At 42.7% G+C, this 16,047-nt stretch overlaps 1 protein-coding gene across 1 annotated transcript in view; it reads left to right on the top strand.

Annotated features, from left to right (window-relative positions):
* RCOR1 (REST corepressor 1) overlaps window positions 1-15,689 on the top strand; it is a gene marked incomplete at its 5' end in the record, with an annotated part of 84,445 nt that extends 68,756 nt beyond the window's left edge. Inside the window, 7 exons of the mRNA XM_082001057.1 lie at window positions 1,233-1,351; window positions 4,991-5,069; window positions 9,750-9,944; window positions 10,929-11,006; window positions 11,716-11,773; window positions 12,323-12,552; window positions 15,119-15,689. Of these exons, the coding sequence (XP_081857183.1) occupies window positions 1,233-1,351; window positions 4,991-5,069; window positions 9,750-9,944; window positions 10,929-11,006; window positions 11,716-11,773; window positions 12,323-12,552; window positions 15,119-15,160 (801 nt within the window). The 3' untranslated portion in view covers window positions 15,161-15,689. The remainder of the gene's footprint in view (window positions 1-1,232; window positions 1,352-4,990; window positions 5,070-9,749; window positions 9,945-10,928; window positions 11,007-11,715; window positions 11,774-12,322; window positions 12,553-15,118) is intronic.
* Between the last annotated feature and the right edge of the window lie 358 nt (window positions 15,690-16,047).

Genomic DNA, 16,047 nt, shown 5'->3' with positions numbered 1-16,047 from the left:
GGCTCAGGAGCACATTAGTTGTTAGTTTATATGTGCTGCCCCATTAGCACCAGTGCAGCTTGGAACTGAGGGGAGAAATCATCGAAGCCAGAGAATGAAAAGTGAGTTGTGTTATTTACCAGAGCTGATTCTGATATTTTGGTGCTCTTGGCATGTGTTCGTAGCCAAGTGGATCTTTGTCACGAACTGAGTTTGTTCAGTGGAACTCTCCAATTCCATCATACCAGCCTGCTGCATGGCTGTTGGCAGCACAACATTGACTTAGCACCTGTGCTTTGCCAGCACAAATGGATTTATGCCTGTGTGCAGCTGTGGGCCAGGGTGGTAGTTCTGGTGCGATCCATTATTAGGACCTTAAAGTCAACCTGCAGTCTGATAACCAGGCTTATCTCAAGTGAAGACTTAAACTGCAGTATCTTAATAAGAGAGATCTGGCTCTTGCTCACAGTTTTGCTTTATTCCCCATCCATCCTGCCCTCCAAGCTGAATCAGACACTTACCTAAAACATGTTTTATTCAGCAAGAAAGGTTGGACTCTTTTGTGTTGTAGAAGTCTTGTGTAAGAAAATCCATACAGGGTACCTCGGAAGTAGAGAGTTAGTCTTAATGGAGTTTTACACTTTTTGGAGACAGTCTTTTCGTTCATAGCTACAGGGCAATGACATTAGTGGAATAGGACAAAAAAAAAAAAAAAAATCTGAGACTCATGTTTTCCTATATCCTCAGTTCACCATGCAGTAGTGTTTCACCTTTTGAAAACAATTTTGTTGAGACCTTTGAATAGACTTCATCGTGTGAATGGTGCGAATAAGCCTTTTTAACCAAACATCAAAGATATGCTTGGGATATAGCCTGCAATTCAGCAGTTCCTGCGGTTCCTTACACATGCCTCTGTTGGCTTTTTAAAACTGTTATCTCAGTTTCAAGACCCCATTTTGGATTTGCTCCTGCTATATTCCCCTATTCTAAAGGAAACCAGCTACCTGGCTGGCGAGTGGAGGCTTGCTGAGATGTTCTTTTAAGATTTTGATGTTCTAAATAGTAGGTACTAACCTGAAACACTCCCCCATAGCTAATTTTTTGAAAGGCTGCAGAACTGCCTTGCTTGAGCCTTTGAGAGAATCCAATGTAGAGAGGTCAGATGTTCCTTGACAAAAACAGACCAATTGCATATGAACTCCTGGGGATACTTTACATATAAACATATAAAAGGATACATGTTTAATTTACAGCTTCCTGACAAATCAATAGCCAGCCTGGTGAAATTTTACTACTCCTGGAAGAAGACAAGGACTAAAACTAGTGTGATGGACCGTCATGCTCGTAAACAAAAAAGGGAACGTGAGGAAAGGTAGGTTTGCAAGCAGAAAGGCTGTGTATTGATGCACACTGATTTCTTCAGACTATTCCAGAGATTCCTGTCAGCTTGTAAGAAACTAGATGTAGGATTTTCCCCAAAATCTTTCCTGGTACCACACTTTCTTTCCCCACCCCTCTTCCCTGCTGTGCATGTTTTGCTTTGCTTAAAACCAAAAGGAATCTGTTGGCAATTAGGTGTGCTCCTTTTTTCAACACTGTGCAATTCCTGATTGCCCTCTAGTGCAGTGGTCACCATCCCATCACTCTAGAAGCTTTTTCTCTGATACTGCTTGAGGGTGGAGAAAATGAAATTAAAACTGTTTACAAGCTGATTGGCACTGTTGTCAGCAGAGCCAGAAAAGCTGATAAGCAGGACAGTAAAAGGAAGTAATGAAAGAGCTAGAAATCTGCCTTTATTTCCTTCATGTGATGCTCAGTAGAGTGAGAACATGCACCTGGTGGGGAACAGGATCCAGTGCAGCACCTCTCAGCCTGTGCATATGCACACACAGACCCTTCCCCTGCCTTTTACTTAGAAAACTGTTATAAGACTTGTCAGGCTAGGCTCTATTCCCTGAGAAGGATGAAGGGAAGGCTGTGGTTTTGAGTGACTGAGAAGAGGGTAGTATAGGGGAACTTAGGATGAGTTTTCTGGCAGAGGTATCCCAAGGAGTGCTGGGTGCATTGGGATTTGGGTGAGGGTGGTGGTGTTTGGGAGGTCACTAGCCACTGAACTTAAGCAGATGAGCTTGGCTCTGCTTGTCTGGCTTTGTTTGCAAGTTCACCCTCCTGGATACTTATGCAAGTGCTTGAAGATAGGTCAGCCAGTGGCCTTGTGTGTGTTGCTAGAACTATCTGTACAGTTAGAACTGCCACTTGGTGACTTTGCCTAGATCTGGAGGTGATGGCCTCAGAGATGTGGTGCCCTCAGGTGTGTGTGGTGATAAAACCCCTCTGAACAGCAGCAACTCCATCTGCTTGACGCAGGTGCATTGTCAACCTGCTCTAAAATGCAGTTAATGTCTTTGCAGACCAAACTTGAGGTGTGTCTGGCTTTAGAAGATTCCTAACGTAATTGGGCAAAATTCTGCAAAAGCTTTACCCTGAAAGGAGTTGCTGCTCTAGCACTTCCCAGGGAGCTGTGTGGCTCCAGTGCATGTGAGCAAGCCCTGCTTGGGAAGAGGGAAGAAATGTCTTTCCAGGGTTAAGCTGTAGTATGCCACTGACTCACTTAACCTGTCCCATCTCTCCACTAGATCAACCATGCTTGCTTAACAGGCAGGGCCAGGGAGAATACTACCAGGCAACTTGTCCAGTATTTGGTTGGCTTTCTCTGACCTGAGTCGCTTTTTCCGTTCTGTTCTTTTCCCTTGTCTGCAAAGGCTGTCTTGGTTTTTCTTCTCCCTGTCCTGCTTTTTTAAATTTATTTTAATTTTCCTACTAAGTTATGAGGGAGGAAAAGATCTGTTATAAGGGGTATGTGTTTGTCTTGTACTATGTTGTTTGGGATCTTTTAATACTACCTCTCTGTTTTTGTTCTGTGCTCATAAATTAAATTACTGCTATTTGCAAATACACCTCTCTGGTACTTATGCCTGTTTGCTGGAAAAAGCAGCACCCCAGACCATCTGGCGATGCGAAACAACTGTATGGGCTGCCATGTGCTGTAATTTTGTAACCTTTGAGAAAGGCAGCTGGGTTGGAAATGCGTACTTTGGTTTATATCTGCAGCAAGCTAAGCACCAGGCCATGAGCTTGGTGTTTATTTCCCTTCTTCCCCTCCATTATGTAAAATAGTCAAACCCCTACAGCCCCAAAGGATTTGTCAGTGCAGCCATGCAAGGTGTGGAAGCAAAGCTGGGTGATGCTGGGGTGCCCAGATTTTGAGGTTGTACTGTGCCAATGGGTGTTGGCAGAACTTCAGAAATGTTCTTCAGTTAATAGTGATCAATGTCTAAAACTGTAGAAATGAGTGGGTGAGTTTTGATCTAGCTCATGTCTAGGGAACTTGCTGGAATAGAAGAACAAACTACGAGCACAGCGAAGCCTGTGGGGTTTTGGCCTTTGTAGAAGGGCTGAAATATGAACCTAGGTGAGAACACAAGGAAGGTCTTTTGGAGATGGGGTTAAGAGGTGAGGCAATCTGAGTTACCTCACTTGAATACTGCTATATCACTTCTATGGCTAGACAGGGAAATTCCCCAACCCCTCAGACTGTAGCTCCCAGTGCATTTGGGACTAGGTTTTCAGTAGCTGTCCTTAGTTGTATGCAAGGGGCTTTGTGTATGCAGCTCTGGGAAGGGGTGATTGTGAGTTTATTCCCTGGAATCATGATTACACAAACTAAATATCTTGTGAATCGGCTCATGATCCAGGCGGCTTGGGAGAGTAGGAATGGCGTGTAAGTGACTGCTGTTGTGGAGATGGATGCCAGCTCAAGCCACCCAGCAGTACATTCCTCCTTAGACTGTGTCTGCACGGGAGGTTGCTGCAGCAGGGAGACAGCTGTGAGTGAGTGCCGGTACTGCAGCCATATTCACTAGCACCCACTAGCACCCTCTGTGCCTGCTATCCCCTGCTCCTGTGCAGATGCACCCTGGCTGGCTCCAGCACCCCAGCAGCGTAGCGCAGCTTCTGCTGGGGTTTCTCTGCACAGCCCTGCTGTGTGCTGGCACTGTTATGTACCTGCACTTGCTGAAGTTCCTCGTCCCAAGCTATAAAGTGTGATGTGACAAAATAGTTTTTTTTTTTTATTTAAAAAAAAAAAAAAAGGAAAAAAAAAAAGCGGTTTGATTAGGTCAGCTTATTTCTCTGTTTCTGGACATCATCCCAAATGGTGCAATTAACTTTAGTTGTGTACAGTACAAAAATTCTAAGTGGTGAAAATATATTCGATACAATGTCTGATTAAAATGTCAATGAAGCCAAACTGGCCAGGTGTGTCAAGGTCACTTTCAGTGTGGCCCCATTTCATGCCTATTACTATTCTGTAACTGATAACCTCTTTTTCTTTTCCAGGGAAGAATGAAATGTGAGGCTGTCACTGAAAAAACCCCAAAAAGCAAAAACAAAAACAAAAAGACCCCAACAAACAAAAAAACCCACAAAAACAATCCCACACAAAAACCAAAACGCCAAACACCAAACTTTTTTATGCTTGTTCTTGAGAGAGTTCATCTTGTGCATGTCTGTTTTGCTAAATGTTAAGGAATTGTATGAAATCTGTGTTTTAGCTACTTTCTGTAATTCTAAGTCTTTGTTTCTGTCTCAGTTTGCCTAAAGTTAAAATGCTCAATGTTCCATGTTCTTCAAAAGATAACTTTGTAATCAATTTCCTGTATCTTGCCTTCATCTGAGCAGGCTTATTTTGCCTAAGTACACTAATGAGAAGTTTGTCTTTCCAATACGTCGTCCTCAATATCTTTACAATTAAGAATTTCTTGACTTAAAACAAAAATAAACGAAAAACCCAAACCAAAAAAACATCACCTCAACCCTGTAAAAAAAACACCCTGGGAATAAAACTAAGGAAGGCTGTTGGATTTGCTATTGCATCCAAGCATTTCTTTTAGCATGTTATTTATAGAGAGCCTCACAAACTAATACAGTACTGTTTGCTTTTGTCTTCCAGTGAGGATGAAATGGAGGAAGCAAATGGAAATAACCCTATTGATATTGAAGTTGAACAAAACAAAGAGAGCAAAAAGGAGGTATAATTCTTTTCTTACTACTGTACAAATAAAAGTGTTTACTTACCAGCTACTTCATGTAGAAGCTGACAGTATCTAATTTTCTTTATTTGTGCTTTGTATAGTTGTCATACAAGAAAAGAAGAATTGTCTTCAGATTTACTCATAGATGAAGACAAGTATAGACAAATAAGTTGTTATAGATGGAGCTGGGAAAATTTAAGACTTTGCCATCCCATGATAATGTACTGTGTGAATGTTTCTAGTCCCTTTGATTCAAGGTTGTCTGTGCTAGCTTGAATCACCTTCAGTGATGGTTTAAATCAACCTAACTGTGTGCATATGGAGTAAAAGCACTTATATCTGCACTTAAAGGCTGAGAGAGTTGGGGTTATTCAGCCTGGAGAAGAGAAAGCTCCGGGGAGACCTTATTGCAGCCTTTCAGTACTTAAGAAAGATGGGGACAGACTTTTTAGCAGGCCCTGTTGCAATAGGACAAGGGGTGATGTTTTTAAACTAAAAGAGCAGATTTCGATTAGATAGAAGGAAGAAATTTTTCCCAATGAGGGTGGTGAAACACTGGCCCAGGTTGCCCAGAGAGGTGATAGATGCCCCATCCCTGGAAACATTCAAGATCGGGTTGGACGAGGCTCTGAGCAACCTGCTGTAGTTGAAGGTGTCCCTGCTTATTGCAGGAGGGGTGGACTAGATGAGCTTTAAAGGTCCCCTCCAACCCAAACTATTCTATGATTCTCTGTCCCCACTAAGATGGCTTGGTGGAGGGGAAATACATCCTTTAATCTGTTGTAGGTAGACTAGCAAGAGCATCTTTATCTACACCTTAGAATTTAAGGTGTAGATAAGAATCTAAGGTAAATTTCTGATGTGGCACGAGGATTGCAACTACAGAGGTGAACAGTAGAGGAGAAAGCTTTTGTGTGGCCATTTCATTTTGTCTGGCAGAGGGGCCTTCATCTGCTGTTAAGCACAGAATATTTTCTCTACTTAAAACGTAGTACTTGCACCTCATTTCAAATACTTCATTTTAAGTGGGCATACAATTTTAGATTAAAATAGAGCCACACAAATATAACAATTTTGAAAACCTAGTCTGTGATGCTTAACAGGAAAGCGCATACTTTATTTTCATGTGTATAACCTGCTGGTTGTCTGTTACTAAATAAAAAAGCCTTGCCATTCAGCAGCAGCATGGATTGTATGTGTGAGTGCTACAGGAAGATGTTTACCTGAAGGTTGCCTTTCCTTGAAGGAGCTCCCTTTCCTGATTTCTCGTAGCCTGATTTCTGTCCCACAGTCATTCTCTTTCAATTTTTCAAAAAAAATTTTTTAAAGAACATACGTAGGGGGAAAAAAACCTCAAATTATGTAAAACCACAATTGCACACGAGCAAAAACAAGGGCCTAGAGCAGCTGCTTTGTCAGTCACTGTCAGTGAGATTGATTCTTCTAATAAATTTTTTTGAGTGGAAATAATTGAAGAATCACAGCATTCTAGTCTGTTCTTCAGCCACGCCAAGGTGCTCTCTTGACTTTACAGAAAAGCCTAGCTGTTACTTCCACCAAAGGAACTGACATCCCTGATGACTTCCTAGGAGCAGAGTGGATGTGAGGCCATTCATGTTCACCCTTACAAGAAGCTGAGTTCTCAAAAGCCTCAGCAACATACAAACTCGAAGTGTTCTCGCTTGGCTAAGTTAGAGCTGCATACCGCAGCTCTCCAGTGTGTCTTGTGAATAATTAATACTATTATCTCATTTCCCATTATTTTAATAAATTTCCAAGTTTGGATTTCTCCATAAGCTCTTTGAAAGCTTGCATCTGTAAGAGACCTCCCTTCAGTCCCCCTTATTGCTTCCTTCCCTACCATGCTGGCATGCTCTGAACCTGCTGCAGAAGAGGGAAAGATAGTTCTTCGCCAAATTGGCTTCCTCTGTTGTAAGGCCAAACCAGAGCAGATGGCTGATAGCTACCATCAAGACATTTTTGTAGATTATCTGGTATGGGAGGAGGCTGCCTGCCCTCCCTGTCACACTAATACAGGCCATGGCACACTAACCGATCTGAAAGGGGACACCAAAACTCATGGAGCGTGTGCAGTCTGTCTGTGCATGCATTGGTGGGCAGCCTTGTGTGGGCTCTTGTGGACAGGGGTTGTACTGCTGATTGAAATGAAGCTGACAAGCTGCATAGCCTGTTCAGAGTTAATTTGATTTGATTTTGCAGTACCTGAGCCTGGGACTGGTTGAAAATACCTTGAGAGAGCGAGCAGGTATCCAGGAGGGGGATATGTTCTTTCTTGATCGTTAACGTTTCTTTTAATGATGTGGTCAGACATGCCAGGGTTGGGGATAACCACCAGCCCAGGACTCTTACCGTAAAGAACCTCCCTGTCCCAGTTCTGCAGAGGTGGTTTTTCCAGCTCTGAGACATGTCAGTTACTGTATGACTTGCCGAGTAATACTGGGGTTTCTCAGAGTATCTGAAATCTCTCGTCTGTTTCCTCTTTTGGGGATCATTGGAGGGGGAATCTTCCCTTTTTTTTGGTACTTTCAGTGTTAGTGCAGCTGTTCAGGTTTCCTCAGATAGTGACTCCATAACGCTGAGGTCATGAACTAGAGCTGCTTTCTCCACAGCTTCCCTGTTCCTGGAAATGTCTCCCGTTTCATCCTCTGCTTTTACATGTCTTGATATAGCTTGGTCTTTTCTTTTTACATCATGAAGTGTGTAGGGAAGGGAACCTTTTTTGTATTAAAGGGTTTGTAAGACTGAAGTATGCTGGATAGCAGTGGCAATATCTAAATAAACTGAGAAACACTGCTAAATCCCTGCATTTTAATTCTCTCTGGTTTTCATGAATTTATTTAATTCTACAGAGAGATGTGTGTGGCCAGGAAAGCAAGAGTTTCCAAGCTAGGGTAGACGTTCAGATTTTCAGAGCCTGTGCAATACCACCGGGGCCTAGAGACATTTGGAGCTGTCAGAAGCCATTCTGCTGGAGCTCTGGCTGCTTGTCCGCAACACAAAAAAAGTTCACATTCTTTGAACTGTGTAAAACAACCATTTGAAACTGCTTTCATTTTCCCTTAATACTGAGGTTTCTGGGATATTTGCACCGTCGGCATTGCATGTTGGTCAACCTACAGCCTGAACCTGTTGTGAGACTTTACTGCATGATCCTGTGAAATTTTGTATGTAGATGAAATATGAATAAATCTCCAATGTCTATCCATGTTGAATAATTTGCCCAGCTCAGTTACCAGAGTGCTCACTTCTGAAGCAGAGTGTAGAGCTTACCTCACACTTTCATAGCTAAACCAGTCTGTTTTTTCCTCCCCGCTCCCTTCTGCAAAAAGAGATAGAGTATCCATCCTGCAGTAGTTATCTCTTGCCCCTAGGCTTGCCTTGGGCATTGTCTCTCATGGAGTCCTTTGCACTAAAGGGAGGAAGAAAGAAATTGGGAGCAGGTCATTTTCCACATTACTGCTTCTGTGTGGCTCTGGCTGTTGAGCTCATGAAGAAGGTGCAAACTTTTATCTGCTAGCAGCTGTGCTGGGGTCCTCCAGTCTTTGGGAGGCAGAACCTCATGCTTACATGGGGCTTTGTGCTCAGCCTTGTGTGGGTTTGAATGAGAGCGTTTTAGTGCTCAGTAATGAGCAAGTGCTGCAAACTGTGTAGAAACTACATGTAGCTGCAAATTAGGAGGGAAACAATAGGGCTAAGTGAAGCCAATATGTTTAAAGCTGGCAGTGATCAAGTAGAGGATTTCATATGTGCGGCCTCCTCTCTGCTTTTTCTCTCCCTGCCACCCTTCTGTTCTGTGTGCTTGGCCAGGCTCCAGCCACTGGGTAATAAATCTTGGGTATGAGTTGCTTGTTGAAAATAACTTCTGGAAGAAATTGTTTTGGTATTAGAGAATCAGATGTGCTCTTGAAGAATCTGTACTATAGTGTCCTAGCTAATCTACCTGTTAGAGGTGTGCACCTAATTCTTTGCTCTAGAGAGGAGGCATAAATATAATTAGTGGTGTGTGAAATACTCCCTTTTCCAAAGGAGACTTAAATTCTATTTGTGGGCAAAACTGCATTAGTTTAACAGAACAGTTGATATATTGGTGCTATGCAAGAAAGCTTGGCTTCCAAGAAACTGTGTAACGATCTAAGAATTACTTTGTAGTCACTTCGCTCCTTTATCCTTAGCCTTTAAATAAATTTGGTTTATTCCTTCTCCTGTCTGGCATGTAGGAAAAACAAGTCTCTGTAAACTCTTCTAGTTGTGTTCTTCCCCTGTCTCCAAACTCCACTTTGTTTCCTTCTGGTGCTCAGTTAAACTGGCATGTTCAGGCCTGGTGATGAAAGCCGGAAGAAAGGTTTTGGAGCGTTTGAAAATAACCAGAATAACTGCTGAAAAATTGGGCATTTGTTTCCCAAAATGAGAATGGACAGAGAAGACAACCAGTATCTCCGTAAACATTGAAAGCTGCCTAGAAGAAAGGAGGGATTTGTATAAGACTGTATTTGTATGACATGCCACTTAAAGCAAAACTGTCTACTTGTTTGCAAGCTACCTTTTTCATTCTCCAAGCTTTGAGGATGGCTAAAAGTCATAGAATCGCAAAACGGTTTGGGTTGGAAGGGACCTTTAAAGATCATCTAGTTTTGTAAAATGATGGCTGTTTGCCAGGTGCCACCCGCTGAAACCGTTCCTCAGGTGAAGAAGGAGAAGCACAGTACGCAGGCCAAGAACAGAGCGAAGAGGAAACCTCCCAAAGGAATGTTCCTTTCCCAAGAAGATGTGGAGGCCGTTTCTGCCAACGCAACAGCTGCTACCACTGTACTCAGACAACTGGACATGGAATTAGTCTCAATCAAACGACAGGTATGGATGGGATAGTTCAAGAATAACTGCTATTTTTGGTGGTAGTGCCTGTCCTGTCTGCAGAGTTTACAGGAATTTGTAGCTTGAGAGTGATGATGCGCATCATTATGTGGGTGAATTGACAAGCTGCTAGCCTTGTGCTATAAACTAATGCAGCCCTGTGTTTTGCATCTCTTATGCTTTAGTTCTATGGGCAAGCCTACTTTCTACCTAAATGGAAGCAAGGAAAAGTCCATAACATTGGCTTGAAAGAACATTTGTTGGTGTTTAGTGTTTCCTGCAGTTCAGCGTTCCCTGTTTTAACTATGAACTTCCCTCAGAAGACACTGGTTTCAGCAGTATCTGATTTCCATCTGCAGCAGTCAGTTTCCTTTGCTTTTTCCTATGTTACTTTTGAAACAGGCAAATATGTTTGGTTCATTCTTTCTCAGGCACCATAGAAACTTCCCTACATACCTTCTGCTTCCCTGATGGATCTGTCTTTTAAACGTTTTTCAAATATCTGTTAGTAAAGACAGATTTACTACATGAGTTTCTTTCCTAGATCTGAACATTTTCACTGTTTTTTAAAGCAGAGATCTGGCTCGAGACCTTTATTAAACTTAATAGAATTGGTATTTTGGCCTAAAGCCTTTTGCTTGGCACTCTGGGAGAAGCAGAGCTCTCTAGCAGTCTTTGATTCATTACTTGCTGTGAACAGGGCCTTTCTGCTTATGCTGGGCTTTATACAGACCTGGAAGTTGGGGCAGTTCTTGTTCCAAATAACTTGCAGACAGGATAGAATAAAATTAAGTGGAGTCTCCTGATGTGCCAGCTGCTCCTGCATTCCTTTATTCCAATATAAGAAACTTTCTTTTTGGAAAAGGGAGGTTGTGAGGAAAACTGGAATTCTGAGCTTATGGGGTTCCAGCCAGAGCTGCTGGAAGAAGGCTTGTCCAAAGAAGTCTTTTTGTCCTTGGTAAAGGGATGAAACTTTCTTTTCAGATTCAGAATATCAAACAGACAAACAGCGCACTCAAAGAAAAACTTGAAGGTGGTATAGAACAATACAGACTTCCAGAGGTAGGATCATTTTCTGACCCTTGTTTTTTGTGGGGATAAATGCTAATCTGTGTTTACATACCAGGGCTATTCCTGTTGCCAGTCAACTAGGACCAATGTCCTACACTGTTGTCTGTGTGAATCAAGGCCATTACCATATTCACTGTTGTTGTGTAATGGAAATGGCAGATGGGAGATAAGAAGAAAGAGCAGTGTTTAACATGTGAAAGTGGTTTCTAACAGAAGTACAGATATCCCAGATATACCATGTTTTGTCAGTGGTGTATCTGTATGCCCCTGTGAGACAGGTAGTTGCTTTGCTCTAAATACTGAGAAACGTAGGAGAGGATGTTAATGGCCCATCTTTCTCTTGGCACTTGGTGCTTTTGCTGTTTTCCTTCCAACTCTGGCACCTCATGCTGGAAATAATTTGACTGAGATTACAGAGGGTGTCTGTGATAAAAATAAGTAGGTGCTTTGGAAGAGTGTGGGTGTTGGTTATCTGCTTGGACCATTCCTTATCTTTCTGTATTACTGTGACTTACAGGCGCAGCATATGTCACAGTTAACTGAATGGATGCCATATGCAATTTTTTGTTGAAAGCATTGTTGCTACTAAAAGGAATTACAGAGTTTGACTAGCAGTTAATTCAGTGTTGTGTTTTTGTGAGGCTTTTATGAGCTCAGATACAAGTGAAAATATTTGCTTATATAATTTTTTTTTGTCTAGGTCGTTCAGAAATTTAATGCTCGTTGGACCACAGATGAGCAGCTTCTTGCTGTGCAAGGTATGGCACTACAAGTCTGTCTGTACTTCACCTAGTGATAATCAAAACTGCTGCATTTCAGAGCTGTGTTTCCCTTTAGTGGCTAATGAAGGATTTTGACATTGCTGTGTATTAATGCACAAAGAACAGAATTGAACAAGGAAGTAATACTCCCCCTGCCTCTTTCCCCTCCCTGGGCAGTATAAATTTCACCATATCAATGTTTGCAAATAATCTCTGCTTGTCCAAGCTTTTCAGAAAGTGAAACTCCACTTGAGTTACTGCTATGCTCTTTGCTTGTGTAATGTCTCAAGTAGTACAAGCAGATTTACCCAGGTCTTCTAGATTTGGCTCTGCCCATCTCTACTACACCTCTATTTTCTTCTCCAGGGCTAGTCTTAACTGTGTCTCTTGCCCAATTTAGACTTTTTTTCTTCCTGGATTAATCTGAGAAAGGCTTGAAACCTTGACAGAAGTTCAGCTTTGGATCCTTATGCCATGACTTGAGCCTGATTTGTGGTCTTTGTGGAAGTAACACATTGCTCTTGTTTGTCTTTTTATTGCTTTTAGCAATCCGGAAATACGGCCGAGACTTTCAGGCAATCTCTGATGTGATTGGAAACAAATCTGTGGTGCAAGTGAAAAACTTTTTTGTAAATTATCGACGTCGTTTCAACATAGATGAAGTTCTACAGGAGTGGGAGGCAGAGCATGGCAAAGAGGAGGCAAATGGAACCAATAGCCAGAAGCCTGTAAAATCCCCTGATAATTCCACTAAAATGTCTGAAGAGGAAGATGAGGTAAATCCAATTTAAAAGTCACAAAATTCCCAATCTGAGCTCAATTCAAATGGGGGGGAGGGTGTGGGGGGGTGTGTGTGTGTATACACACACACACACAGATATATATACACACACACACACACTCTTTGCAAAAGCCGTTTTTGACAATCTTCAATCTGAGCATATTTTACTTCCTCTGGATATACAGATTCCAGTACTGATATTGGGAACTGGGAATTCCAGACATATATGAAAGTGGAAAGAGAACAGTTAACTTGCAGCCCTCTGACAGTATCTGTATCTCATCAGCACATGGATGTTTTAATGCCTCTTGCTGCCAAAATCCCATACACCTTTATCTCACTTGGATGTTTTCCCTGCACTCAGTTCTCCAAGCTGTTCTAGGTTTGGCTCTGTAGGACTGTACAGTCTTCCGAGGCAAAGCTTGCTCTTTTATTTTTGACAACTGAGTGGTTTCACTTGGGGAAGAAAGCTATAAACAAGGCGAGTGTGTGAAACTGTTCACTCTGGAATTACCTAGAGACAAAGTTTCCTTAATTTTACAGCAGTTTCTGTGAAGTCAAAAATTTTAGAAACAGCATCTCCTTGATGGAGCTTCATGGAGATAACACTTCTCCAAAGACAATGTGTGTTTAAAGTTAACTAAGAGACTGTAGAGTGTTTAAATATGAAAGCTAGTTACAAAAATGTAGTATTAACAGAGTCTTGCAAAAGAAAACCCCGCTAGAGATTTGCCTGTTAAAAATGTCTGATCTAGGGCTCCCTTTGGCCTAATTTTATAAGACAGTGTGGCACAAAAGCCCTATCTTCTCAATGCAAGCACAGTCAACAGTGTAAGGCAAATTTTGGTCTCGCATGGAGTGAAGACTTCTCAGTGTATTGTATGTTTTTGTTGCCGTGATTATGGTTGGCTCACTTGTACGTCGCTGTTCAGGCATTCAGAAAGCAGAACACCATTCCTTCGCAAATCCTAATGTGTTAATCAAAGATGCTGGTATTTGGGGACTAAGTCCAAACATATGACAGATGAACAAAACCAAACTCAAAAAACTTGCCTTCTCAGAAGGGTGTGAATGAAATTGTCCCATTCTTCCAGAATTGAGAGGTAGAACAAAGCAGCAGTGGTACTAGTACACAGCCACCCATTTGAAAGACAGGTGGCTCATGTCGCTGTCTTTTCCTCTGACCAGTAGAGTTGTATCTGCTGGCAATGCAGAGCGTTTTTTCTGTGAGCCCTCTGAGATTCTTCCTGGCTTCAAATGCACCCTCACTTCTCAAGATAGGAAGAAAATATGTTGGGTTGCAGGAGGAACTGGAGTGTTCTGATGTGGCCAAGTGTGCGCATACTGGAGCAATAAGGATCCCAGCCAAGTTAGCAAAGGAAGAGGAGGAGGGAGAGTGGAGGCATGACAGCAAGGTCTGGTGAAATGGCTGGTGGAGCAGCAGTCGTGATCCCCAAAGTAGTGTTGGAAAGCGCCCAGGCTGGAACTGAGCAAGTGCTGAGTGGTGGAAAGGGGACCAAAACAATAGGCCGCTGGGAATAGTTGCAGAGCCTAGAGAAAAGGCAGCTATTGTGAGAATCAGGCGGTTCACTGCGCCCTGCAGTACAGTAAGGGATGAGGGCAGAGCCTGCCTGTACCAGGCTGACACAGGCAGGAGCCAGGCAGGGTGGCAGCGAGCTGCCAGCCATGACATACCATGTATGCCTTACACTAGCTTGTGGTTCTTGATGAAGCCTATTCTGGACAGTAGGAACTGATATGTCATGGGTGGGAGGAAGAGGGTGCTGGCAGCATCGAGGGGTTTTTAACTATCAGGCCTGCAGCTTTTTATAAAAATGCACAAGGAAGGGACACAGGAGTGTCACACAGTGGACATCTAATGGCCACCATGCTCTCTGAGCACATCAGATTGGCTGTAAATGCGATGCTCCTGCCTTCAGATGTAACATGGGCACCCAGTCAGCACTTGCTTGTCTGAGCAGTTCTGGGAGTAAAGTGAAATGTTGTTGGGCTTATCACATAAGTGATCTGTAAGGGCTAGGAGGCGGTGATCCTAGTCCCTCCTGAGCTGTTCAGTACCATGCAGCTGGTGCCTGCTCTTGAGAGCACTTGCACAGGTGACTGGTCATCAGGTGGACTCAGTCAGCAGTAACCAGGAGAAGACTTTGTTGGCCTAACACTGAAGTCCCCTGGGTGCTCTCTTTCCTGCTATGCCTTGCCTATCTGGCTGCCAGCCTAGTAAAAGCTTGATCAGCCCTCTCACTGCTCTGGACTTTCCCCTTCAGTGTGTTTTCATAGCAAGTGGCTGCAGTTGGGTTGGTTTTTTTTTTTGGTGTGTGTTTTTTTTTTTGTTTGTTTTTGTTTTGTTTGTTTGGTTTTTTTCCCCAGTGTGGCTCAGAATAAGGAAAGCTGCTGCGATTCCTCCCATGTTCCAGAGTTGTCTGTCTTGTCTGTTTCAGTACTGTGGATCTGGGGTGAAGTCTGGAGATGCAAGAAAGCCTGTGTGTATTCATTTTTAAACTAAATGTCTCCTTTTTCTCCCCTTTCCCCCTTCCCTCCAGGCTACTTCTGTTCTTGATGTCAGATATGCATCTGCTTCGTGAGAAGGTGCTGTAGCCTAGAACAATTTGTGTTGACTACTGTGTTATCCAGGATATCAGGTATTAGCAAACCTCAGACAGCCATCTGCATCATATCTGTGGACAAGCAGCTATTACCAAAAAAAGGCAAACGCTTCCAGTCCTGTGCTACATCTGCCTTAATCTCCCCTCATTCCTCCATACTGCCTCCACTTTCGTTCAAAAGCACCCAGGTAGCTGAGCTCTCCATTTCATCAATGTCCTGCTAAGCATGAGGATTTCTAGAACCAGTAACACCTGTCTGTAAATTTTGACCAACCTGCAAAACAAGGAGCTCCTTAGCAGCCCCACAGTAACTCTACACATTAGGAGTTCTTATAATACTTGGTCCGTAGGGTATGAGTACGTATTGCTGCATGGCCTTGTGGTCTCCGCTTCCTGTGTATTCTTACGATGACACTATTACTAGTGAGCTTTCTATAAAGGAGAGGCCTGTGCACATGCCAGTGGTGTCAGGTTTGTTCTGAAATGACAGGGCATGTTAACAAGCAATCTTGAGTAATGCAAAGTGATAGGAAATGTTATTTCTAAGGTTTGGTTAGTCCAAGGTTGTAAACGTAACTCATTACACTTCTGGTTTGTGCAATTCTTTCCACTGTATTTGTGTGTTCTTGCTTCATAGAAAGCTCCCTAATTGAGCATTTTATTCCTGTATATTTTAATGGCTTTTATTTAGTGCAAAAGGGAATACGTAACCTGAAACTGTTTGATACGCTATTTAACCCCTCGCATTCAGCATTTGCATTGTAACTTGTTAAATGAGTGCTACACAACTTTCTTTTTCCTGATCCTCTGCGGGATTAAGTCAAAACAACTTTATCTGGTGCCTCTCCTTTTGGAATATGTGCCTT

The sequence above is a fragment of the Phaethon aethereus genome (assembly GCF_964289735.1).
Source record: "Phaethon aethereus genome assembly, chromosome: 5".
Classification (NCBI taxonomy): Eukaryota; Metazoa; Chordata; class Aves; order Phaethontiformes; family Phaethontidae; genus Phaethon; species Phaethon aethereus.
Note: the sequence above shows the minus strand (reverse complement) of the source record. Positions and strands in the feature narration are given on the sequence as shown.